The sequence below is a fragment of the Oratosquilla oratoria genome, chromosome 12 (genome assembly GCF_046742065.1).
Source record: "Oratosquilla oratoria isolate Oo_2021 chromosome 12, ASM4674206v1, whole genome shotgun sequence".
NCBI classification, from domain to species: Eukaryota; Metazoa; Arthropoda; class Malacostraca; order Stomatopoda; family Squillidae; genus Oratosquilla; species Oratosquilla oratoria.
The window spans coordinates 65,727,840-65,755,301 of record NC_134788.1 but is presented as its reverse complement, the minus strand read 5'-3'; the positions used below and the strand labels follow the sequence as shown (position 1 = coordinate 65,755,301).

Sequence of the window (27,462 nt, the reverse complement as noted above, 5' to 3'; positions counted from 1 at the left end):
AAAAGGCCAATCTGGCAACCCAGGACTCAGCAATCACAATTGCATCATAGAATTATAGAAAAAATGTGTAGAGATAGAAAATAGAAATGGAAGATAGAAATAAAACATAGATTTAGAATTAAAAATAGAAATAGCAATCAAAATAATAATATAAACAAAAATAATAGAAAATACGAATATGAAACAAATATATATATAATATAAATAGAAAATGAAAATATGAAATAGAAATAAGAAAATATACATATATGAAATAGATATGAAAAATAGAAAATGCGAAACATAATCTGAAAAAATAGATATAAAATATGAAACAGAAAATTAAAATAGGGATGTACAGAAAACTTCCACCTCCACCCTTATCATCTTATGCCTTGTGTTTACATATGACGCCATAGCCGTCTAGCATTGAGTTGCACTCGATCAGTTATTTAAAGAACTTGTTTTCGTGGCTGTGCTCTGTACAGGATAAACAAGTGTACCTTCTTCTTGAATTCGTAAGTGCAATGATATAGGGGTAAGATTACTCAGTGCCCGAATTTTGGCTAGATTTTGCCAAACCAAAGTGCAAGAATTGAGGGTGCCAATTTGTAAAGATTTTGGTAAAGAAATGCACATAAATTCTAAGCCAGTGGTCCAGTTTTATTGAAATTTGGAATACTTGTTTTTTAAGTGTCAACAAATCACTTGAGCATGTCAAAAACAATTTGGGACATTATCATACCAAATTTGTCTTTTCATGGCAACTATTATGTAGGTACCCCCACAAAATTTTCAAAAAACAAATAACCCTTGAATTATTGTTGCGTATGAAAGACAACTTTATTAGAAACAAAAGGCTTTTTAAATTTTTGAAATAGCTTAAAAAATAAGGGAGATACGATTTTTTAAATTATTTTTTTAGCCCGCATTTTTGGCTAGACTTTACCATAACAAAGTGTTAGAATTAAGGGTGGTATTTTGTAAAGATTTCGGTAAAGAAATACACATTAACTCTAAACCACTGGTCCAATTTAATTAAAATTCGGAATACTAGGGTTTTATGGATTAACAAATCGCATGAGCATGTCAAAAATAATGTGAGACATCTCCATCATACCATATTTGCCTTTTCATGGCAATCATGAAGCTGTCAATGGTGGTTCTCGCTAAACGACGACCGAAGTCGACCAACGCTGGCCAAAACCACACAATAACGGTTTTTGCTCAAATGCATAATTTATATATAAAAAATAGCATATGGTTGCATTATTTGTCCTATTTTCTTTAAAATGTGTGATTTCCATGTAAAATGATCAAAGAGAAGTTACGCTTTTATCCTCTGTAAAATTACCAACCGGCAACCAACGCCGACCAAACCCAAACAATGACGGCTTTTGCATGACAAAAACGTAACTTCTCTTTGATGATTTTACATGGAAATCACACATTTTAAAGAAAATAGGTCAAATAATGCAATCATATGCTATTTTTTATATATAAATTATGCATTTGGGCAAAAACCGTCATTGCGTGGTTTTGGCTTTGGTCGGCAGTTGGCGGTTGGTAATTTTGTAGAGGATAAAAACGTAACTTCTCTTTGATGATTTTACATGGAAGTCACACATTTTAAAGAAAATAGGTCAGACAATACAACCATATGCTAATTTTTATTTAAAATTATACATTTGAGCAAAAGCCAGTGTTTTGGTTTAGTCGGCCTTGGTTGCCGGTTAGTAATTTTGCAGAGGATAAAAGCGTAACTTCTCTTTGATCATTTTACATGGAAATCACACATTTTGAAGAAAATAGGTCAAATAATGCAACCATGTGCTATTTTCTATATATAAATTATGCATTTGAGCAAAAACCGTCATTGTGTGGTTTTGGTCGTCAATGGTGATGTGTAAACAAAATCAAATATGAACTGGACGCATAAGACTCATGGGTGATATGCCTATATGTGATGACCCTAAGCTCAAACATTAAGTGATCAACGCTCTTAAGCTTCTTATATCCAGGAGAAAATAGGTTGATAAACACGTTTATGTATATTTAAATAATATTTAGTGATACCTTACCTTAATATTTTTACTCGGAAAACTATGTTGCCGAGTTTGATAACCAAATTTTCGTTCTAATCGCTGAAGACATTTTCTATTTAAAGAATTGGGCATATACTTGCAAAACAACAAGGTGATTTTAATATCTTGTGCATCCGCTGAACGCGGGAAGCATTCAAATTAACTAAACAGAAGCTGGTGGTCCGCAAGAAATGGCGACGTAAACATTACATGGTCGACAGTGGCGCAGCGCGCGGATTCCGGGGTACCTATATTATGTTCTCAACTTAGAGATTATCATCAATAAAATCCAAACCACTGGCTCAATTGACATGCAACTTGGCATGTGAAGGTTTTATGGATCAACAAAGCATCTGAGCATGTCATAAATAATGTAGGACCTTCCTTTTATACTATTCTTACTAATGCCTATCATGTTGCAATGGCAACTATTGTCAATTTAGAGATAATCATTCCTAAATCCAAACCGTTGGCTCAACTGACGTGCAACTTGGCATATGAAGATTTTATGGGTCAACAAATCACCTGAGAATCTTAAAAACAATGTAGGACCTTCCTTTTATGCTATTCTTACTAACACCGATCATGTTGCTATGGCAATAATTAAGACTGTACACATGAGTCCAGGGGCAGCATTACCATTGTAGTTGGAATTTTGAATATTGCCGCTGCAATTTTGAGCAACTTATTCAACTAGGTTCTCCTGAGTTTGACCTCGGTAGTGTTTGATGCATGTGTAGGTGGTTCAAAATGTTTTCCTGTTCGAAAAGTTTAGATTCAGTTCTTCAAAAATGGAAGGATTGCTGCTAGATGGCATCTACCGGCCAAACCTGACAATCCAAAACTTGTTTTCCAGCGGCAAATGTACAGCTGCATCATGAACAACAATCTTGAAGTCACTCATTTCTGGGAAAAGCAAGCTAAAAAACACAAATGTCACATTAAAAAGTTATTATATCGTTTCCCTTTAGATTTCCACTTGGAATACTAAATTGCCACTGCTGTGATCCAAATTTTTTTAAATCGGTGAAACTCCATCAGTTTTTTGGAAACCATCTAAACTTCTAGGACAGGAAGATATTTTGAATTACCCGCATAGGAGTTGAATGCTAACAAGGCTCAAACTGAGGAGAACCCATTCGAATGGGTTGCTAAAACTGTCAGTGGAAATGTTCCGTCCACGATGGTGGCACTGCCCGCGGATGTGCACATTGCTGCCAAGGGGTTAGATTAGGTTATGTTAGGTTTCACATGTGCAATTCTTACCTCTATCGGCTAGCATTAATCATTGAATATTGTGAACCCTATCTATAAGTAGTGCAAATTAATATTTATTTTGGCAGCAATTTTTAGAAAATTGAGACTGGCAAACATTTGTTCCGAGGAATACAAACTCTTCGGTACTCCTTACAATAGGATACTTCGCGTAGTGCAACTATTTCTACCGCTAAATTAAAATCCTCACTCTGTGGGTCTGGGCAATGCTTATCCTCAGTAAGGGGCCCTATTGGGATAAGGGGGGGCCCTTGCCCTCCACCACAAGTCTCGAACACTATACTCCATTCTCTTCGCCGTAGTCAACGGGTCAACATCTCTCAACTATACCTGCTCCTATTTAGTTTATATCGGTTTCCCCATATTGGGCCGATTTTAAGTCATACATACATACATATACCAAGGCTTTTTCCCCCTTTCAAGGGAGGTAGCCAAAAAGGGAAAGGCAAAAAAACACTCCCACCCATTTCATCCCTAAATACACTCCACACCCCTCCCACCCTCCCTCTCATCTGAGCACCTCCTGATGCTCAGATGAGAGGGATTTTAAGTCAAAATCCCTTATTAGCACGGCAGCGAACTGTTAACCACTTCAATACGGGACTTAAATCTCGCGGGCAGCAGCCAATGCCAGCCGTACGACGTAACGAAATAATATTCGCATCATAAAATATAGTCGCCGCTTATATCGATCGTTCTCTCTTTCACCCGCGAATTTTGAAAACCACAGAGAATGGGATTAAGGGCGCATTTGGGAGAATGTAAAAACACAGGGGCGACTACAATAAATATAATCAAGACGCCGATATGGCAGCGTCGCGAATCCACTTGCTCCTCATGACGCCTACGTGTGCGGCACCGTATGGAAGGGGTTAATTAATCAACGGTTCAATATTTAAGTTGTGTGCCGAAAATCAAGCAATCCGCTTTGATCGTCGCCTGCTCACTTCCAGGACGCTAAGGAGTTTGTCATCCTTCAATTTCATTGGGGTTTACCTACGACATCCTGTGTCCTTGAATTTCTTGAGTGCCCTCTCCCTTTCCTGTATTATTCCCCTAACCGCCACCGGGTATCCTACCCTTCACTGTAAGTATGGAATCTGGTTCCAGTATTGTTGTTGTTCAAGATAGGTTGTGTGCCTTCACCGAAGGGAGATACCCTTGTCTAACATCGTTACCGCTAGCACAAGTGGACTCTCATATTTGGTGTTTAACCCCTTCCATACGGTGCCGCACACGTAGGCGTCATGGACTTAGATCTCGGTGGCAGCAGCCAATGCCAGCCGTACGACGTGTCGTAATAATACTCGCATCATAAAATATAGTCACCGCTTATATCGATCGTTCTCTCTTCACCCGTGAATTTTGATAACCATAGAAAATGCGATTACAAAAGAATTAGAAAGAATGTCATTATGGAGGGGCGACTACAATAAATATAATCAAGACGCCGATATGGCAGCCTCGCGAATACACTCGCTCCCCATGACGCGTACGTGTGCGGCACCGTATGGAAGGGGTTAAAGTGGAGAGCTCTCAAGTGTTCACTTTCATCCCCGTGTGAGACGTGCACTCAGTGGGATGATAGTCAGTGGTCAGTGTACTTTCATGTTCACAAGAAAGCGCATGCAGGAAAAAATGTGCGCAAGCATAGAAAATGGCTTCCACCTTCACCCCCCAAAAACAAGAGAAGGCAGACTACGACTTCAGAGGAGATGATCAATTCTCTCCCTCCTCCAAAGCGTAGTAGACAGGAAAGTTGTACAACGTCCACCTCGAGTCATTCTCAGGTCAAGTTGTCCTCTATTCCTTCAACCAGGGCGGTTAGCTTAGATGGACATGCGCCTCCGGCCACCTCTAGCTACCGCTCCTGTATGAACTTTTTCCTGGATGAGGTCGCTTGCGGCTTGCCCTCAACCCTTACCAGAAACTCGACGCCGACACGGACAAAGAACCTGGGTTCAAATACAAAGAGCCCCTCAGCCTCTTCTACTCAGGAATCCCGCAGGACGCATAAAACCCATCCTAGGAAGAGCTGGGTGATCAATGGAGACCTTTCCATGCCCTTTGATGACGAGGACAGAGGTGAACCTACGCGCACATTACTTGCGGGTAAACCCACCTCTACCAGAAGAGAGAGCCTCTCCTTACGGTCCCCTGGACCATCTGAACCTAATCGCAACTCTCAAGCGGGCATTTCCAGGAACTTCTCCCCACTATATATTCCCTCTTTCACACAATGAAAGAACAGATGATGGATGAACAACACAAATTCATCCGGGCAACTCAAGAAAAGTTCCTGTTGAACTCGGAAGTTCGAAAGGATTCAACACCCACAAGAGCCCCCCTAGAACATGTTCCAGCTGATCAGAACCCCCCCCAAACCGATCAGGGACGAGGATGAAGACACGGTGTTTCTCGCTGACCGGACAGACGCCAGCTACGACGACGACAACGTCCACAGCACCAGGGATGAGAGGGCAAGTTACCAAACTTCGCAGGATTCCCAGTCGGAATCCCCGATGGTTGTTAAACCCTCCTTCTCAGAGATCCTCTCTAAAGTTAGGAGAGCTAATCAACTGAGCCCTCCACAAAAAGAGGAAGCCACGTTCGAGTCGGAAATCTTCAGGACTGGCAATTCTCAAACACCAAAACCACCTCCAATCCAACTCCCATGGAGTACACAGACGGTAAGAGCCATGAACCAGGCCTCCGATGCACTCACAAACCAGACAACCGAGAAACAGTGCTGACGCTCTGTTCCAGTGGAACAGCAAAAACGCTTCTACATCCCATCTGAAACAAACCTTAAAGAAGCCTTGATCCCAGTTAGGTTACCAGAGCTTGTCAAAGCGGACGTGGATTCACTACTCGGAAGAAACGTCATCCTTTCTGGCAGAGAATCCAGGGACCTCATTCAGGTCCTGGCTCTCTCTCTCGCGGTGAACTCCTGGCTGGAACGCGTCTTGGCTTCAGTAAGGGAGTTTTTACCTGAGCTGCAACCCCAGGAGGAATGCAACCTCCAGGCTCTATTGGAAAGCTCGAGCAGAGCCCTGAAGCATCAAGCTGCCTGCCTCTCAACGTCTCGGGCCAACATCGAGTCACGCAGGAGAGACACCACCCTAGGGGACCCCAGTGACCCCCTCCTCAGAGAAATTTATGCTCCATTGAAGAGGGCCCCCCTTCTAACCCACATGCTGATTCCCCTGGACATGGTGGATTCAGCAATCACAAGCAAAAACCAACTGATGCATAACAGAGCCATCGAGAGAGTAGCCGTCCCTACCTCGAGGCCAAGGCCAACCCCCCCATCAGCCCCGAGGACCCCTCAGACGCAAAGACAGCCGTTTCCTCACTCTAAGAAAGAAGAAAGGCCACCCCTCCACTCCAAGTCGAAAATGCAGACAGAAAAGCCCCGCCCCTTTCCGACTAGAGAACCTAGACGCAAACATTATAGAGGCTCCCCCCCCCCACAGGAAATTCTAGGAATTCGCCAGCCCGTCCGCACAAGATAGGGGGTTGCCTCTCCCTCTACTGGAGAGCATGGGAAGAGGCCGGGGCAGAAGACTGGATCCTCCAAGTCATCAAGACAGGCTATCATCTTCCCTTTCACAATGTCCCAAACCTCTCCCCCTATCCCATCCAAGTTAGCAGCTACCACTCGGACTTGGCTCGCAGGCGGGCCCTAGCGGAGGAAATCTCCATTCTGCTCCAAAAAGGAGCTTTAGAGAAAGTCTCGACTCCAGACCCAGGGTTCTACTCAAGGCTATTCCTCATAGAAAAGGCAACAGGGGGGTGGAGACCAGGCATCGATTTGTCTCCACTCAACAAGTTCCTTTCCCTGATGAAGTTCCGAATGGACACGCCAGAGTCCATAAGGGCGTCTATCAGGGAAGGGGACTTCACCAGAAATTTCCATGCTCTTCAGGCACTTCAAAAGATCATGCCCCCCCAGGGAAATCACTTCTCCTCCAGTCCTGAACTCTCTGAGGGGTCCCCCTTATGAACCCCTCCGAGAGGCACATCTGAAGGACCTCACCTTGAAGACAGTTTTTCTGCTAGCCCTGGCATCTTCCAAGAGAGTAGGGGAGTTACACGCCATCTCTTATAGAGTCGCCCATTCAAAAAGATGGAAAGAGGTCTCCTTCACTTTCATGCCTCAATTCATTGCCAAAAACCAAGATCCTGCCAAATCCGACCCTAGATTCTGGTCCTTTAGTGTTCCGTCCTTAGACGAATTTGTAGGGGGAGAACAGACTGAAACAGTACTATGCCCAGTATGAGCCATCTGGACCTACCTCAAGAGAACTGAACATCTTAGACCAGAATTAAAGAGGTTGTTTGTCTCTACTAAAGGTAAACCGAAGCCCATCACTAAGAAAAATTTTAAGATCATTGGTAATGAAACAGCTGTGCCTCAATCATCAATGTGTAGGCATGTTCTCCGATACTTAGTCATGTTTGGTAATGCATGACATGTCAGAGATACTACATGTAGTAGTCGTAGAGGGTGTTGTTCACAAATAATACTTAAATTGTTATGTTATGAATTTTAAGACAGAGAGGCTATGCTGTACCTATTATATAGCCAGCTGTGGCTATGATAGCAAGCATATGAAATAACTATTAGTAATATGGTCAGTATTCCATGTCATGGACCATGTCCATGACCATGAGAAGTCTCAAGACTAGTAGAGGTTAGACTCAAATTTTCCTCCCCCCCGAGGCCCAGTACTTTAATGTAGTGGGGGGGGCTTCCATGTAGCAAGGATGGACTGAGCTGTGCCAGCCAGGTGCAACCATACTGGAGAGGTCAGCCCTAAGCTACCAGATGAAAACCGAGCCTTTTTTTTTTTTTTTTTGGGGGGGGGGGTAGTGAATAGATAGGGGGTCCCTCGCCCTTTTCTTTTGTGAATTTCCCTATCCCTACCCTTCATATTTGCTACCCAACTCTCCTTTTTCACCATCTTTAATACTTGTTTAGGAAGGTTCTGGTATCTTGGTGCCTCCCAAGCTACATGTCTGAACCCAGTCAAGTGGGGATGTATACCGCGAGGTCACTACTCCCTGCGAGGGCCGAAAGCCCACCGACTGGGGAATGCATGTTTGTGAGGTAGGTACTAGGCTGCCGACTTCCTTTCTCCCTATCCAGTACACATGCAGTGACTACGCCGGACCCATCCTAAATGGGACAAAACAAAAGAGGACAAACCCCGGGTTGACAAAGTCTCTAACTCACCTCTGAGGCCCTGCATGTGTAAATAGTCGTTTCTGAAACTTCCCGACTGTGCAGAGACTTTTCTTTTATTGCTTGAGGCATCAGGCAACTGCAGTATCTTCTATGCATTTATCTTTCTTTCCTAATAGATGGTGTGGCCTCATAAATATACACGATCATGGCAGCTGTTCAAACTGAATATTCTAAACCTCCACCACTACCTGATCCTCCTCCTAAACCCCCCAATCCCTCTCCTAATATTGCCCATCCTTATGTTGACGCTATTGACTCAGCAAAAGTAAAACCCCCAGTTGATGACTCCGGCTTGAAAAAGGACTTTGGTAAAAATACTAAGACTTCATTGACAGATAATTCTGTAGCCCAGAAACTTACAACTAGAATGGATTCTGAAGTTATGAAAACATCTTTAGATACTCAAACCAATAAATAGCTCAAATACTGCCCCAAATAGTCATAGAATCTTACATCTAAAATATGTTTCTCTTGATAAGAGTCATACAGACTTATATGAAAAGTTCCATAAATTTGAACAAATTAAAGAGATCTGAGTTAAACTAACTGACAACTTTAAAGCTTGGCTAGTCTGGATCTCGTTTCTTTCTAATCAGGATGCAGCTGCTGCCTGCTTGGATTATAATGATTGCAATGAAAATGAATCTTTGGCCCAACTTGTTGCTAGAGTGCCACCTAACCTGGATATCTTTTATCCAGAAAAGCCGGTAGAGGAAAGGAAGGAAGGTGTGCAGAAGCCTCCGACATTAAGGAAGTTAAACCCTACTATACCTTTAGTTATGCCAAAGGGGTAATTTTTAATAGAGATCTGTATGACTTTGATGAAGAAGAAATTTTAGAAATGTGCCCAACTGTTTGGAAGGTTGCTAAAATCCCTCGTTCTTCTATGATTATCCTAAGTTTTTGTGGTGAAGATCTACCTCATTATGTAGAGATAGAAAAAGAGATTGTTTATGTGAAGCCATTTAAGCCCTGTCCCCTTCAGTGCTTTAACTGCTATGGTTTTGGCCATCCTTCCCACAGATGTGCAAGGGACAAACTATGTTTGATATGTGCTCAGCCTGAACATGGGGATTGTTCCCGCCCAACAGTTTGTATAAATTGTAAAGAAGAGCATGATGCCAGAGATAAGAACTGTGTAATTTATAAGAAGGAACAGGAAATACTACTAAAAGCTCATGCAGAACATATAAGTGTAGGACATGCTAAAAGACTATTAAGTAATTCCAAAAGATACAGTGATGTTGTTAAAACAAATAGTAAAGTGGATCAGCCAACTGTAGAAGGCAATAGAAATAAAAATGCCAATATGAATTCTTCTGTTAACACTGAACCCAAGCCTCAGTGTAAAATTGTTACTATGAAATCTAACCGTCTTTCTTCTCAACTAGGAATTTCTAATACTTCTGAACCCTCCTCTGCGGAGGTTTCCTCACCCCTTGTTGAAGGGGTGTCCCCTGCCCCATCTGGAGGGGCACCTAAGGTTTCTATTGTAGAAACCTCACAGGCTTCTTCTAATGAAGCCTCCTCTCAGGCAATCTCTCTTCCAGACCTGGGGGACTCCCCAGTAGAGGGATTGCTGACTAGTGTGCCTCACTTGGTAGAGGTGCACAGAAGCAATGAGGATCAACCAAATGCTGAACCCAAGCCTCAACGTGAAAGAGTCACTACTAGACCTAATCGTTCTGCTCCACAACGTGGAAATTGTAGTACTCCTGAACCCTCCTCTGCGGAGGTTCTCCCATCCCCAGTTGAGGGAATGTCTCCTGCCCCATCTAGAGGGGCACCTAAAGTTCCCATTGCTGAAACCCCACAGGGTTCCTCTAATAAAGCCTCCTCTCAATCAGTCAGCCTTCCAAACTTGGAGGGCTCCCCAATAAAGGGATCACGGACTGATGTGCCTCACTCAGTTGAGGCGCACAGAAGCAAAGCTATGGAGTCTGAAGCTGTGTGCAGTAAAAGACTCCACAGTCCACCCTCATCTCCATCTTCTTCCCCAAATCGTGATAAGCAATCTAAGAAAGGAACTAATAACCCAGACTCTACATCGTCGGTCGGACCATTGTCAGAGAGGAGGATGCCACCCGCGAAAGCAAAAAAAATTAGAAAAGAACCCATCTTGTAGACCCTCTCTCTCCCAGACTTCTCTTCCCAGACCAGTAGACCCAAAAACGAAAAAGAAAACAGTATAATGTCCATAATTCAATGGAATATTCAAGGTTTTAATTCTCATCGAGAGCAGGTTCGGATTCTCTTTAAAGAACATGATGTGTCTGCTATTTGTCTCCAAGAAACTATGCTTGGCGATTTATCCCCTAATGTTGGACTTAATTATAAATTTTACAGATCTATGATTGGGGGCCGTGCCCATGGAGGTACTGGTATCATTGTTAAGAAATCTGTAAACCACAGAAGTGTCCACCTACATTCGGCGTTGCAGGCTTGTGCAGTACAAATCTTTACCACTAAATGGATCACTTTATGTTCTTTGTATTTGGAACCTGAACTGGAAGATCGACTCCTAGACATATATAACCACCCCCGTCAGTTTGAGTTAAATGACCTACAATCTTTGGTTGACCAGATCCCTGAGTCTTTTATTTTAATGGGTGACTTTAACGCCAAGCATCCTCTATGGGGTGAATCAAGGTGTGACCCCTGGGGCAATATAATTGAAGAATTTATTGATAATAACGATGTCATTTTGATGAATGACTGTTCCAAAATTAGGTTTGATGTCTTTCACAACTCAAGTTCTGCTATAGACCTAACTATTTGTTCATCATCCTTAAGATTAGACTACAGTTGGTCAATAGATGAAGATCTACATAGCAGCGACCACTGGCCTATCCATATGAAATATTTAATGAACACTCCCTCCTCTTGCTTACCTAAATGGAAGACAGGAGAGGCTAATTGGGAATTATTTAGGAGATCCACAGAGATTAATTATAAGACTAGCGATTTTGGTAGTAACTGTGATGCATATGACTACCTGGTAGACATGATACTTTCTGGTGCTTTCTCTTCCATTCCTAGGGCAGCTGGTAAACCTCAACGCCCAGTAGTCCCCTGGTGGAGCGATGAATGTGCTTTAAGCAGAAAGATTACAAGAACTTGCTATAAGAGATATCGGAGATACCCTTGTTTAGTCAATAAGATAACGTACAGAAGAGCTCGAGCAAAGCAGAAGAAAATCTTCAAGAAAGCAAGGAGGGAATCCTTCATTAAATATATTAGCGGATTGAAATATGACTCTTCCCCTACCTTAGTACGGAATAGGATTTGAAAATTACAAGGAAAGTTTACTCCATCTCCTTTACCCATTCTGAAGATAAATGACTCTTTTATATCAGATACAAGAGAAATAGCAGAGGCTTTTGGAAGACATTATGCTGATATTTCAAGTCCACTACATTATTCACATGATTTCAGAAGAATTAGAGCCAAGACCACGATTATTCCTCCTACCAATACGAACTCGGAGGCATATAATCTTCTTTTCACCTTGGATGAAATGGATCATGCTTTATCTTTATCCTTCCCAACCTCTCCTGGAGAGGACGACATTCTTTATTCCATGGTTGGTTACTTATCCATATCGTCGAAGAAATTCCTTTTAAATGTGCTGAAAAAATTTTGGTCTTCTGGATCTTCTCCAAAATCTTGGAAGACTTCAATTACACTGGGGAACACTCATTTTGTTGCATTTAAAAAAAGACTTTTCTATAGTCAACTTGAGTGTGCTGATTTCAAATCTGAAGTCGGGTTTTGTCTGCAAGCTACAGATTTTATGCAATTTGACATTTTTATTTATTTTTTAAATTTTCGTTATTATAGGAAATTGCAATATCAGCCACAATTCTTTTGTTCACTTGAATCTTAAAACAGGATGAAAGCCATTTCTGTACATTTATTAAGGCAAAAGAAACAGAACATTAACAGAACATCTATCCCAAAGTTAGATTAGCATCCTTCAGAACATCACCACAGCTGATGGAAGCTTATCAATTTCTTTGTGTATTTTTTTCAGGCAGGAATTTGCGTTTGTAACTTTTGCGTTTGTGCATTTCATCTGGGCAATTTCGTTTAATGCTCCAGCAGTAGTCAGCCAACATACTTTTGACCCAGCGCCCTTGGTAGCGTTCTTCCATGATCTTTAGGTCTTGGTGGAATCATTCTCCTTGTTCGTCACTCACAGCCCCCAGGTTGTCAGGGAACTGATCAAGGTGGCTGTTCAAAAAATGAAGCTTGATGCTCATGTTGCACCCGAGATCACGAAAAGCGAGGAGCATTCTGTTCACAAGTTCACTGTAGTTCTCCGCCTTATTGTTTCCAAGGAAGTTCTGAACGACTGCCACAAAGGATAACCATGCTGCCCTTTCTAAAGCGGTCATCTTAGCAACAAACTGATCATCACGAATTAGGGTTCGAATCTGTGGGCCATCAAACACGCCTGCTTTGATCTTCTCAAATGATAACCCTGGTAAAGCTGTGATGATGTGTTGGAAACATTCACCTTCGGTTTCCAGTGCCTTGACAAATTGTTTCATCAAACCTAATTTGATGTGAAGAGGAGGAAAGATGATCTTATCTCTGTTTACAATTGGGTCTTGTATGATATTTGGCATGCCTGCTTCAAGGGTGTCACGAATAGGCCAGTCCTTCTGGACCCAATGTCTGTCTCGTGCTCGGCTGTCCCACATACAGAGGAAACATGGAAACTTGGTGAAACCTTTCTGTTGTCCAAGAAGAAAGTTGACCATCTTTAAGTCTACACAAATTATCCAATTGTGCTCATGATACTTTAATAAGTCCATGACCATTCTCATATCATCATAGTCTTCCCGCAAATGCACTGAGTGACCGACAGGTACTGCTCCATAAACATTGCCATTATGTAAAAGAACACACTTTAGACTGCGTTTTGAACTGTCTAAAAAGAGTCTCCATTCAGCAGGACTATAGTAAGGTACACCCAATTCTTTGAGAAGCCCTGGGATGTCATGGCAGTAAACAAACTGTCTGTCTTTTGAAAAGAAGGTCACAAAAAGCTGGTCACGCTTTCTGAAATATGATACTTTAACAGAGTGATCAACAAGATTTCTGCCTTGTAATCTTGATGCCAAAAGCTCTGCTGTTTTCTTTGAAAGACCTAAATCCCGCACTAAATCATTCAGTTCAGCCTGGGGAAGAGGCTTAGGGACGGGGAAAGGTTCAGTGTCTGAAGAACAGTCCTCTGATTGTGAACACTTTTCTGACAATTCACTGTCACAGCTGTCTTGCTGGCTTGTATCATGTCCAATGTCTTTATCGTCCAATGAAGGCAAGCCTTTGAAAACTGGAACAGGTACTTCTTCAGAGTGCGGAACAGGCCGAATAGCTGAGGGAATGTTCGGATACGTAATCTTATGTCGGTTTTTCTTCCCAACACCCGTTGTGTTTACCATGCAGAAATAACAGTCAGTTACATGGTTGGTGGGTTCGTTTTCCTTTGGTCAAGTCTCGAAGCATTTCCTCACAATTGTGGCACACAACATGAGGAGCCCATTGCTTGTCTTGATCACCAAGATGAACTTCAAAATATGCCTTGAAGGCACGCTTGACGAACGAGGATATGTTACGTCTCTGACGATTGAGTGTGTAGCATCCACATATGTAGCAGAAGGCATCAGGCTTGTTTCTGCAATGATGTCTCATTCTGGAAGCCATGTTTGAACTGAAACAAAAGAAGAATGATCAAAATATTAGAAGCTATCTATATATATGGACGTTAAAATGCTTATACATGGTTTACGCAAGTTCACATATGTACAATTTCATTAACCTCAAATTGCATACAAACTAGAGCTTGTAGAGAAAAACTAATTTCAGATTTGAAATCAGCGCCTAAAACTCTTTCAAAATCCGTTAGAATATCCAATGCAACTCAAAGTTACTGAAAAAGTGTTCCCCTGTGTTATCATGGGAATCTTAAAGGCAGGAAAAGACTCATGACCCACAAAGTTACAGACCTATTGCTCTCACTAGCTGCATTTGTAAGATCTATGAAAGAATGGTTAATATGCGTTTAGTTTGGTTTTTGGAATCTAAAAATCTCCTATCTAACCAACAGTTTGGATTTAGAAGAAATAAGTGCACTCTGGACCCCTTACTTTTTATCACTCGTGAGATTCAGAATGCCTTTGCAATTCAGAACTCGAGCATCGCTGTGTTTTTTTACTTGAAAAATGCCTACGATAGTACCTGGCGGGGAGGCATTCTGAAGCAAGTTGCAGAGTGGGGTATCAGGGGTAATATGTTCAATTGTTTAAAGGATTTCTTGTCTGACCGTTATCTAAAAGTCAGAGTGGGCTCTTCTTTCTCTTCTGCATATCTTCAAGAGGAAGGGATTCCCCAAGGAAGTGTTCTGAGTCCTACACTCTTCAGCATAGCCATTAATAGTTTGTTAGAACAAGTTCCCACAGGAGTTCATGGATTGGCTTATGCTGATGACTTCGCTATTGTGTGCAGCAAATCGACAACATTAGAAACAGGCCAAAAGATTCAAGAGGTTATTAACTTAGCAACAGCATGGGCTAATAGCAGGGGCTTCAGATTCTCTGCTGAAAAAACAAAAACCATAAGGTTTTCCAGACTAAGACACAAGGAAGAGATACCAACACTATTCTTAGAGGGTGTCATATTACCATATGAAGATCAAGTAAAATACTTGGGTCTGGTTTTGTACAAAAGGTTGACATTCACTCATCACATAAACGAGGTTGTATACACTGTTAAACAGCGACTTAACCCCTTCCATACGGTGCCGCACACGTAGGCGTCATGGGGAGCGAGTGTATTCGCGAGGCTGCCATATTGGCGTCTTGATTATATTTATTGTAGTCGCCCCTCCATATTGACATTCTTTCTAATTCTTTTGTAATCGCATTTTCTATGGTTATCAAAATTCACGGGTGAAGAGAGAACAATCGATATAAGCGGTGACTATATTTTATGATGCGAGTATTATTACGACACGTCGTACGGCTGGCATTGGCTGCTGCCACCGAGATCTAAGTCCATGACGCCTACGTGTGCGGCACCGTATGGAAGGGGTTAATATACTAAAGGTAGTGTCATTTCAACTGGGGAGCAGATCATATAACTTTAATAAGGCTTTACCAAACATTGTGCCTTAGCAAAATCGATTATGGAAGTCAAATTCATGGATCGGCATGTAAAACTTCATTAAAGAAGCTTGATATAGTCCATCTGCAGTGGATAGCTTGTATGTGGACGCAGGAGTTCCTCCCCTCTATATTCGCAGGGAGGAATTAAGCCTTAGATATATATCTCGTGTCTTGACATCCAAACAGAATCCAAACTTCAAATATGTAAAGCAGCCGGTAGCCAGAGCTCCAAGGAAAAGTACTCTGCCGAACCCTTAAAGTGAGATGTGAAGTTGGGACAGAGAAGGTAGGACTTGTTCCTAATACAATTGCTGAGATCACGCTTCCCAAATTCCCTCCTCGGAACCAATGCCCCACTGTAATATGTCCTCTTAAAAACAAGAAAAATAGAACTGCTGTAGAGCTAAAAAGCGAATTTTTAGAACATTTATCACTACATGCTGCTTCAATTTTTATTTATACAGATGGATCAAAATCCCTTGATGGTGTTAGTTGTGCTGTTGTATCTGATAGCACAGTTTTAAAGAGAAAGTTGCTTGATTTTAGCTCTGTTTTTACTGCTGAACTGCTGGTAGTCAGCAACACCCTCAAATTTGTTTTTAATTCTGTTCCATGTAATAAGAACGTCGTTATTTTCACAGACTCCATGAGCATTGTATCCTCTCTACATACATTATTACCTCGTCACTTTTTAGTCCAAGAAATACAGGACTGGTTGATTCTCATTAACAACAGAAAGAAAATAAAAGTAAACTTTTGCTGGTTGTCGTCCCATGTGGGTATCACTAGAAATGAGCAGGCCGATGCTGCAGCCAAAGCCGCCACTAGGCTCAACCATATAACAGACCAAAAGATCCCACATACAGACTTCAAGCAAGTAATTAATCATTATGCAATGGAAAAGTGGCAAGAACAATGGACAAGGCTGGATGGTACTTACAAGTTAAAAGAGATTCACCCCTTGGTGAACCCTTGGAAGTGTCCTTCTTTAGACAGAAGGTGAAGTATTGTTCTAACAAGATTGAGAATTGGCCTTTCCTACATTACCCATAAATTTTTTATGGCAAGTGGAGCAGAGAGGCTGGCCCCCCAATGTCCCACTTGCCAAGTAGTTTTGACAGTGAAACACATTTTAATTCGGTGCCCTGCATTCTCTAGTGAGCGCAGGGCAAATTTTTTAACAAATTTATCTATTAAACAAATTTTAGGGGAGGAAGCTCAAGTGAAGAATGTTGTAAGGTTTTTGAAAGTTATCGGTTTATTTTATGAGATTTAAGATTGTGTGTATGAGTGCTTATGAGTGTATGTTGTTGTGATGTGTTTTTGTGAATGTTTATTGTTTTTACTGTTTTACTTGAATTTTTATCTATATGAGATACATATGCGCTGAATGGCCTACCAGCTCCGGCGCTTGGCCTTCGAGCCAAAAATTTCATAAATCAATCATTAAAATTTTCCTTTTGGTTTCATGGGGATAACAGATATGAGCTGTTGAAATAAGGCTGTGTATTCAGATTGTCATGATTATAGATAACATGATTAAACAAAATAACTCCTTTGAAATTAAAAAGACTTTATTAATTTTTCTATTTCAGTAAATTGATGTAAAAAACAATTCACTGATTTCAATGTAAATTTAAGTTAGGTCTTAGGATAGTTGCAGTACTGACTGGTTAGTGTTCCGAGAGGCAATCTAAGGGTAAGGGCTAAGGCACCTATATATGCACTTTTTAAATGTAATGGTAGAGTTTTTTTTGGCTCCGCATATATTACATTGATGGAACATGTTACATGGTAGGTGTTAGTAAGAATAGTATAAAAGGAAGGTCCTACATTGTTTTTGACATGCTCAGGTGGTTTGTTGACCCATGAAACCGTCACATGCCAAGTTGTATGTCAATTAGGGCAGAAGTTTTGGTTATACTGATCATATCTAAATTGACAACTTGATAGTTGCCATGAAAAGGCAATTTTGGTATGATGGAGATGTTCCACATTACTTTTGACATACTCAGGTGATTTGTTGACCTATAAAACCCCCGAGTAATCCAAATTTCAATAAAATTGGATGGGTGGTTTAGAGTTTATGCATATTTCTTTACCAAAATCTTTACAAATTGCCACCCTTAATTCTTGCACTTTGTTATGGTAAAATCTAGCCAAAAAATCAGAATAGAAAAATAATTTAAAAAATTGTATCTTCCTTATTTTTCAAGCTATTTCAAAAATTTAAAAAGTGTTTTGTTTCTAATGGAATGGCCTTTCATATGCAACAAGAATTTAAGGGTTGTTATTATTATTTTTTATTTTGTGCCCATACCTATATGTGTCAGTCTCACAGTTGCAAACTTGAGCTTTATCGTTGGCTAGCTGTAATCATTGTGAGCATTTTGAGCTTAACCACTTCCATATGGTGACGCCTACGTAGGCGGCATGAGGAGCAAGTGGGTACTCGATGATGCCGACGTCGGCATTTTGATTATATTTATTGTAGTTGTACCTACGTAATTTTCATTCTCTCTAAACTGGCTTCATCAATTTTCTATGATTATCAAAATACACAAGTGAAAGAGAACGAATGATTGAGCACTGACTTTATTTTATTATAATGCGATTATTATGACGCAACATCGCACGTCGGGCAGCTAATGCTGCCAGACGTGCGATGTGCCCCAGAGTGAAGAGGTTAATATATTAACATTGGCAGCAATTAAAAAGTTGAGATTGGCCAGTATCTTTATGTTTATCAATGTGTGTATTCTATTTACTTACATTGTTCTTGGGGATGGAGCTCCATTCAGTCCTCCTCAGTAGGAAAATCACATATAGTACATACATATACCAAGGTTTTTTTCCCCCTTACAAGGGAGGTAGCCAAAAAAAAAAGGCATAAAATCATTCTATCCCTAAATACACTCCCCTCCACCCTCCCTCCCATCTTAGCACCTCCTGGATGACGGGTCATCCCTGCACCTTGTCCACTGCCCTGGGTCAGAGGCAGTGTCACAAGGCACAGCACATCCACAGCAAGGCCGCTTCATTAAATCGGCGACCCCCCCCCCCCCCCCCCTCTGTCCCCCCATGCATAAAAGGAGAAGACGGGGAGAAATCCCTTCGGGCTGCATCAAATTTTGCTCACACATACTACCTCACCACCCATTCCTCCACCCATTCCACCTCATGTGTCACAACATCATCCATATACAACCATTCTCCATTCACCCCTATCTTCTGTCCTCTCCCATCCTTCCTCAACAGACATTCCCCTCTTCTCCAAAGCCCCCTTCACCCCATCCATCCATCTCATCCTAGGACATCCCCTCATGTTCACTCCCTCCACATCTGCCTTCCATACCTCTTTTACTAGTCTTTCTTCACTCATTCTTTCCATGTGTCCAAACCATCCTAATACTCTTTCATCAACCCTATCTCCCAACTCCCTTTCCACCCCTGTTCTCCTCCTCATTTCTCACTCTATCTAGCCTAGTAACCCCCATCATACTTCTCAGACAGTTCATCTCAAACACATTCAAACTCCTTCTCTCTTCCTCTTTTATGTTCCATGTTTCTGCCCCATACAGTGCTGTTGGCACAATCACTCCTTCATACAGTAGGAAAATAAAGAATTCATAAAGTTCAGTTGCAATTCAGTGTGCACTGATTATGGTATTTTTGTGAGTAAAATATTTCTTTATTTTCACTCCACATGTCCATGTCATATCAATTAGAAGTCATTGCATTATAATATGAGCAGTTATACCTTTCTTTAAGCAGTCGTACATAGGTACTGGATGAAGGTCATGTGACCTATATGTCCAGATCATGTTCAGCTTGGGTAGGTGAGGCCTCTGATTTGTGTTCTCTTTGTCTTCCCTCAATCTTGACCAGGTGTGACCACTAGTATAAGACTTTCCTCCAAATGAAATTTAGTCTCCTGATTGGCCCAAAATTGAGCAAGTCTCCTAATACATTGTATGACAGTGTAAGCCTGATTTAAGGTCTTCTCTTTTTCTGTATGAGGGTGATGGAGAAGGGGTGTCACCCATTCAGTGAAGCATCTTTGCCATGGATGTACTGTGTCTTGCTGCATCGCTTCTGACCCAGAGCAGTGGGAGGGATACAGGGATGACTCCTCATTCATAATGAGCTAAGGTGAGAGGGAGGAAATGGTGGTGGATGGGAGTGGAATGGGTGTGAACATTTTGACTTAGCTGCCTCCCTTATAAGGGGGAAAAAGCCCATGGTGTGTGTGTGTGTGCGCATTGTTAAAGTCAACAGCTGTGATAGCATTATTCTGTTTATAGAATTTTTTTCTATGTTACACACCAATGTGTGGTCGTCTGGATGCAGATTTCTGAGTAGAGTACTGAAGTCCATGGTATTTTCCTCTAGATGTCTTTTGGCCTTAACTGGCCATCTTCAGGTGTTGACTGGTCAAATTGTTGACAAAGAATGACTCAGTTTGGTCGTATGTTGGTAGATATCGGCGGAGAGCTGAAACATCCGCCTGCCAATCAGTGCGCGGGATGCATTCTCTGTCTTCTGGTTGGTAACTACGTTTCAGGCTGCTGCTGGATATTGATAACAGGTTTTTGATTGTAAATTAGTACTGCTTCTGTCATCTTTAATCTTCTGGTGTCATTATTTCTTTCAATGATGGTGGTGGTGCCTCTTAGGTGCAAGTCCATGCTTGTACAGGTAGTGTCTTCCTATGGCGCTGTCCTGCAGATGTGCTGAAATCCTCTTTGACAGTGTTGTAGTGGTGACGCCAATGTACCGAGAACAACACAGCAAGCTCCCTTTCCTCAACATTTTGGTCCGTCGTGAAGCCGCTTCATTTTCAACAGAAGTTTATACCAAATCCGCCAATCTTGGATTCTGCCTTAATGGTGCAAGTGAATGTCCTGAGCGGTATCGATGCAGTGTCATCAATGCCTTCGTCAAAAGAGCCCTCACCCACTGCTCAACATGGACTGCCACAAACGCAGAGCTTAAGAGAATCACCCAGCTTCTCAGCAACAACAATTATCCCATGCAAGAAATAAATAGAGTTATATTGTATCGACTGGACACCTTTATGCACCAACAAGAACAACAACCAGTTACACAAAACATAAAACTCTTCTATAGTGGTCCTATGTCTTCAGCCTACAAGGATGACGAGAAAACCCTCAAAAATATAATTTATAAGAATGTCACACCCACCAACCTGGCTTCAAAAATCGACATTCGTCATTTACTATAAGACAAGAAGGACATCCAACTTAGTCATAGAGAACAGCTGCCTCCCTAAGACAAGTGAAATGCAAGAGGTGAACGTCGTGTAGTTGAGCAATAGTCGCCACACAGGTCAGGTCAACCGGGTAGCTGCTTCAGTTAGTGATATGGCGAGTGATTGTGTTACTGTGTCCAGCGCCAAAGAGGTACAATCTCTACTTAGTAGAATTGAAGCCTTGGAGGATGCTGTTAAGTGCCTTAACCCCTTCCATACGGTGCCACCTATGTAGGCGTCATGAGGAGCAAGTGGATTCGCGACGCTGCCATATCGGCGTCTTGATTATATTTATTGTAGTCGCCCCTGTGTTTTTACATTCTCCCAAATGTGCCCTGAATCCCATTCTCTGTGGTTTTCAAAATTTGCGGGTGAAAGAGAGAACGATCGATATAAGCGGTGACTATATTTTATGATGCGAGTATTATTACAACACGTCGTACGGCTGGCATTGGCTGCTGCCCGCGAGATTTAAGTCCCGTAGTGAAGTGGTTAAAGAGGAGAATTGAATTCTCCGCTCAAAGGCCCAAAACATGGAAGACAAAATTAGTGATGAGCATGGATGGAATACAGTGAAAAGTAAGATGCGGAAAAGTGGAAAAATATAAAGGTTCCACAAAGAGAACTTGTTTAATTTAATTTTATCTGTTCATTTTTTGACAGCATTATGACACAAGTGTCACAACTAGTAAGGGAGTCACAGGCTTCTTGGAAGATGGCCAGGTTTTGTGTATATAATGCCTCTGTAGGTTGAAAAATTTGAGTCATTCCAGTTGTTATTGGTGGAGTATGCTTATGGCTACTGGATGGTTTTCAGAACATTTCTGATAAAAAAAAAAGTAGAATGCAATATATAATAACAGCTCATCTGTTAGTATTTGTATCTATTTTATGTTATAGCAAGTACAAAGGGTCTGTTTAGGTACAAAGGGACTTGAATATTAAATGGTTTGTGTACACAACATTCACAATCCTATTATAGTGTATTACACAATTTCAAAGAGATGTCAAACATATGATTACTTTTTTTCCAGGAAGAGGGTAACTATCACCATTCCTTTGGAAGAGCTATCCATAGAATCCATGTGTGTGACATGATGAAGAGGATCTGGTGTGACATCTACAACACAGCTATATGATGAATTATCTTAGATATCACGTGATGATCCACAGTGTAGAGAAGCGCTTCTAGTGTAATCTTTGCAATTCTGCTTCCTCACAAAAACATGATCTCAAATGGTACAAAAGTCACTTCAAAGATCATGTGAGGACCCTCACAGGAATAAGACTTTCCAATGTGACCTGTGCAGTTCTACTTTCTCACAAAAGGGTTCTCTCACACAGTATATCAGAACCCACACAGTAGCCTTACCAATGTGACCTGTGCAATGCAACTTTCTTATGAAAGAATCATCTCAAATTTCATGTGACCACCCACACTGGAGAGAAGCCATTCCAGGTTGGCCTGTGCAATAAAACTTTCACACAAAAGTGTTTCCACAAAGATCACATGATGACCCACGCATTAGAGAATCCTTTCCAGTGTGACCTGTACAATTCTGGTTTCTCACAAAAGGGTGATCTCACAAAGCATACAGGGATTCTTACAGGAGAGAAGCCTTTCCAGTGTGACCTGTGTGATTCTGCTTTTTCACGAAATGAACATCTTATACAGCATATGAGGACCCACTCAGGAGAGAAGCCTTTCCAATGTGTCCTGTGTGATTCTGCTTTCTCACTAAAGAGCTCTCTCACAAGCCATATGATGTCCCACACAGGAGAGAAGCCTTTCCAATGTGACCAGTGCGATTCTGCTTTTTCACAAAAGAAATGTCTCACACGGCATAAGAAGACCCACACAGGAGAGAAGCCTTTCCAGTGTGACCAGTGTGATTATGCTTTCTTTACAAAGTATGATCTCACAAAGCATACAAGGACCCACACAGGAGAGAAGCCTTTCCAGTGTGACCAGTGTGATTCTGCTTTCTCACTAAAGAGTGGTCTCACAATGCACATGAGGACCCACACAGGAGAGAAGCCTTTCCAGTGTGACCTGTGTAATTCTGCTTTTTCACAAAAGCAACGTCTCGTACAGCATAGGAGGACCCACACAGGAGAGAAGCCTTTCCAATGTGTCCTGTGTGATTCTGCTTTCTCACTAAAGAGTTCTCTCACAATGCATATGAGGACCCACACAGGAGAGAAGCCTTTCCAATGTGACCAGTGCGATTCTGCTTTTTCACGAAAGCGTAATCTCATAGAGCATAAGAAGACCCACACAGGAGAGAAGCCTTTCCAGTGTGACCAGTGTGATTCTGCTTTCACAACAAAATATGTTCTCGCACAGCATACAAGGACTCACACAGGAGAGAAGCCTTTTCAGTGTGACCTGTGTGATTCTGCTTTTTCACGAAAGCAATATCTCACACAGCATAGGAGGACCCACACAGGAGAGAAGCCTTTCCAGTGTGGTCTGTGTGATTCTACTTTCTCACTAAATTGTCAACTCACAATACATATCATGACCCACACAGGAGAGAAGCCTTTCCAATGTGACCTGTGTGATTCTGGTTTCTCAAAAAAGAGTGCTCTCACAAAACATATGAGGACCCACACAGGAGAGAAGCCTTTCCAATGTGACCTCTGTGATTCTGCTTTCTCAGAAAAGAGGCATCTCATACAGCATACGAGGACCCACACTGGGGAGAAGCCATTCCAGTGTGACCTGTGCAATTCTGCTTTCTCACAAAAAGGTGATCTCACAAACCATGTGAGGACCCACACAGGAGAAAAGCCTTTCCAGTGTGTTCTGTGCAGTGCAGCTTTTTCACAAAAGAGTTATCTTAAATATCATACAATGCTCCACACCGGAGAGAAGCCTTTCCAATGTGACCTGTGTGATTCTGCTTTCTCACGAAAGAGTGGTCTCACAAAACATATGAGGACCCACACAGGAGAGAAACCTTTCCAGTGTGACCTGTGCAATTCTGCTTTTTCACAAAAGGTTCATCTCAAAATCCATAAGAGGACCCACACAGGAGAAAAGCCTTTCCAGTGTGATCTGTGCAATGCAGCTTTTTCACGAAAGGATCAACTTAAATTTCATACACTGACCCACACCGGAGAGAAGCCTTTCCAATGTGACCTGTGTGATTCTGCTTTCTCACAAAAGGGTGCTCTCACAAGACATATGAGGACCCACACAGGAGAGAAGCCTTTCCAGTGTGGCCTGTGCAATGCAGCTTTCCCAAGAAAGAATTCTCTCACAAACCATATGAGGAGCCACACAGGAGAGGCTTTTTAGTGTGACCTGTGCAGCTCACACAGTAGAGAAGCCTTTCCAGTGTGACCTCTTTGATTCTGGTTTTTCACATAAGACTTCTCTCACAAGACATAGGATGGACATTGGAGAGAAGCCATTACTGTATGACCTATATGATGAAAAGCTCACACTTTTCTGATGTCTTGGATTAAGCCAGCAGAAAGGCAATTACACAATTGATACCTACACACTTAGAATCCAGCATGGCATTACCTTTGTTTTACCTGTAGGGTCATTCAAGAGTGAACAAAATTCATTCTTACAGTTCAATTTATAAGGAATTTGTTCTCTGTTTATGTACAAAAAATGTTAATTGTTCTCCTGGTAAAGACCCAAGCTGTTTGATCCCATGAGGCATGAGTACCTGAATCATTTTGCAGTCCATGTATGTGGACGACTAAGTAGTCATAGATGGCGCTCTTCACCTCATCTATTCAGATCTGTTCACTGACCATGTTGCTGTATAGATTTACTTGTAGCCAGTTGGGTTTGATACATAGTACAGTTTGGCCAGTTTACTTCTGTTTGCACCCCAGTTTGTAGTTGCCCCAGTTGCAGTCTAATTTGTAGTTGTCCCAGTTGTTCATTTCCAGTTGTAGTTGTTTGATGAAGGTAGAAGCCGTTGAGCAAGTGTAGCAATTAGGTTATCTTTGACAAACCTCGTGAAATGTGTAGCAGCCATGCAGTGAAGGAAGTCCACATAGTTGTGGCTGTGTGTTACAGCACTTGCAGTGTACCAGTTCCAGCAGAGGACCACATAGTTGTGGCAGTAACCATGCCAGCAGAAGACTGTATGGTCATGGCAGTAGTTGTTCCTGGAATCACGGTGGAACAGCAGATTGACTGTCCAGTGATAACCTTGTAGCTGTTTCGTTTCTGTAGTATCCCAATCAAACAGCCTTAGAGGATTGTTAGCGTTATTTCTTCCAACCCCCTCCCATTGTTTTTCTCATTATTCAACAGCTTGGGTCTATCCTTCTAATTATTAATATTTAATGTTGATATCAGATTCATTAAGAATTTTACCTGGTAGTCTCCCATGACCTCTGTGACATCCATCTGTGTCCACCTTTTTTTCTCGCTCTTTACAAGGGTCCTAGCCATTGTGATGCAGCTTTCTCACAAAAGGAGTCGCACAAAGTATTTGAGGACTCACTCAGGTCTTTCAAATGTCACATGGTGACTCACGTTGATGAGAATCAAATCCAGTGTGATTTGTATGATGAACCCTGTTCCTTCTAATCTGCGCCTGCGTGCGTGCACACACATTTTACAACTAGTGAAATAAAATAATAAGTATCTTATCAATTCCCCCCCTCAAATAGTTCTTGTTGGCCTAATAAATTTGAATACTTGATACAATTTCAGTGTTTATTATTTACCTAATATATCAAATTCTATTTGGAAAAGAGAAAAAATCAATAGAATTTCCCACAAGGACCTACTGTTAAGGAATAACATGAGCAAAGAAAATATAATAAAAAAAGAAATACTAAAAGAGCCTTACACCCCCTTCCCTCCCTCGTATCTTGCACTTCCTGGATGATGGGTCATCCCTGCATCTCACCCACTGCCTTGGATCAGAAGCAGTGTCGTATGACAGCACATCCACAGCAAGTCTGCTTCATTAAATCAGGAATCCCCCCCCTCTCATCCCCTCATGCAGAAAAGGAAAAAGACAAGGAGAAAATAGTCCCAGATCATGCCACCATTCCTGAGATTGCCTCCTTCCACTTCCTCAGGAAGTCCAAGAAGATCTCCCTCTTGGCAGTGCAAGGCTATATGGCAGCGCTAAATCAGGTGTTTTCTCTGAAGGGAATGGACCTAGCCCTTTCACCTGAAATTTCCATGCCCGAAATCAGTCCTCCTCCGTGGGATGTGGCATTAGTCCTGAACTCTCTGAGGAGTCCCCCTTACGAACCCGTACGAGAGGCACATCTGAAGGACCTCACCTTGAAGACAGTTTTTCTGCTAGCCCTAGCATCTTCCAAGAGAGTATGGGAGTTACACGCCATCACCTATAGAGTCGCCCATTCAAGAGGATGGAAAGAGTTCTTCACTTTCATGCCTCAATTCATTACCAAAAACCAAGATCCTGCCAAATCCAACCCAAGATTCTGGTCCTTTAGTGTTCCGTCCTTAGACGAATTTGTAGGGGGAGAACAGACGGTAACAGTACTATGCCCGGTATGAGCCATCAGGACCTACCTCAAGAGAACTGAACATCTTAGACCAGAATTAAAGTGGTTGTTCGTCTCTACTAAAGGTAAGGTGAAGCCCATCACTAAGAATTTAATTTCTCACTGGATCAAGGAAGTCATCTGCAGAGCCTACGAAATGAATCACACAGATTGCCCTAAAGCGAAAGCCCATGACCTGAGGGCAGTGGGGACCTTCCTAGTCTTCAGAAAGAATCTGTCAGTCAACCAGGTTCTTCAAGCAGGTATATGGAAGAGCCAGAATACGTTCACTTCCTTTTACCTCAAAGAAGTCATGTGGGAATCTTTAGGGAACTTCTCTTTGGGTCCCATAGTGGCCGCCCAAGAAGTCCTGAAATGATATACCCATCCCCAATAGCACACAGTCGACCCTGACAACTCATCCAGGTTCTGGCTCGGCAAACGCGGAGATAACTTTCCAAATTCCTTCTCAGACTCCTACATTCCCTTACCTCACCCGAGGGCTCTCAAGCATTCCAAGGGAATCAATTCAAGCCCTTCAGTGGTACAAAAGTGAGTATAACCTGTCTGTCTCCACTTCTGGGAACAGAAATGGGTGCACTTCAAAGTTTAGGGGAATGTATAGGGGCTGGTCAACGTAGTCTTAGCACACTAAAATTTCCTTATGGAGGTTAGCCAGGCTAGATAACAACTTCCTTCCCTCCCAAGTCCAAGTCTCCTATTGTAAGGAGTACCGAAGAGTTTGTACTCTTCAGAACAAATGTCATTTTCGCAGGAAAATTAATTTTTCCCTGATACAAACCTGAGGTACTCCTTACCTCTAATGGCCCTCCTCAACCACCCCTCTAAAAGTTCCTTCTCCCTTGCGTGACAAACCTTGTCATTAATTTCATACCTGGCTCAAAGAATGTGGTATAGTGTATGAGA

At 41.9% G+C, this 27,462-nt stretch overlaps 2 protein-coding genes across 3 annotated transcripts in view; both read left to right on the top strand.

Moving 5' to 3' along the window:
• Positions 1-344: 344 nt before the first annotated feature.
• Positions 345-27,462, top strand: part of LOC143031949 (uncharacterized) — a 46,697-nt gene continuing 19,579 nt past the window's right edge. Inside the window, exon 1 of the mRNA XM_076196337.1 lies at positions 345-497. The gene's annotated coding sequence lies outside the window, so the exon portion shown is untranslated. The remainder of the gene's footprint in view (positions 498-27,462) is intronic.
• Positions 405-25,710, top strand: LOC143031948 (uncharacterized). 2 transcript variants are annotated; one of them, XM_076196335.1, is made up of 2 exons: positions 405-517; positions 22,068-25,710. In XM_076196335.1, exon 2 carries the CDS (start codon positions 22,544-22,546, stop codon positions 24,335-24,337), a length of 1,794 nt encoding a protein of 597 aa, XP_076052450.1. In that variant the 5' UTR covers positions 405-517; positions 22,068-22,543; the 3' UTR covers positions 24,338-25,710. The 2 variants fall into 2 exon arrangements, with proteins under 2 accessions (XP_076052450.1, XP_076052451.1); XM_076196336.1 differs by lacking the exon at positions 405-517 and adding an exon at positions 19,591-19,913.

Excerpts from the sequence above, each read along its gene's own strand:
- LOC143031948 (XM_076196335.1), top strand. The coding sequence starts at position 22,544 with ATGATGACCCACGCATTAGAGAATCCTTTCCAGTGTGACCTGTACAAT.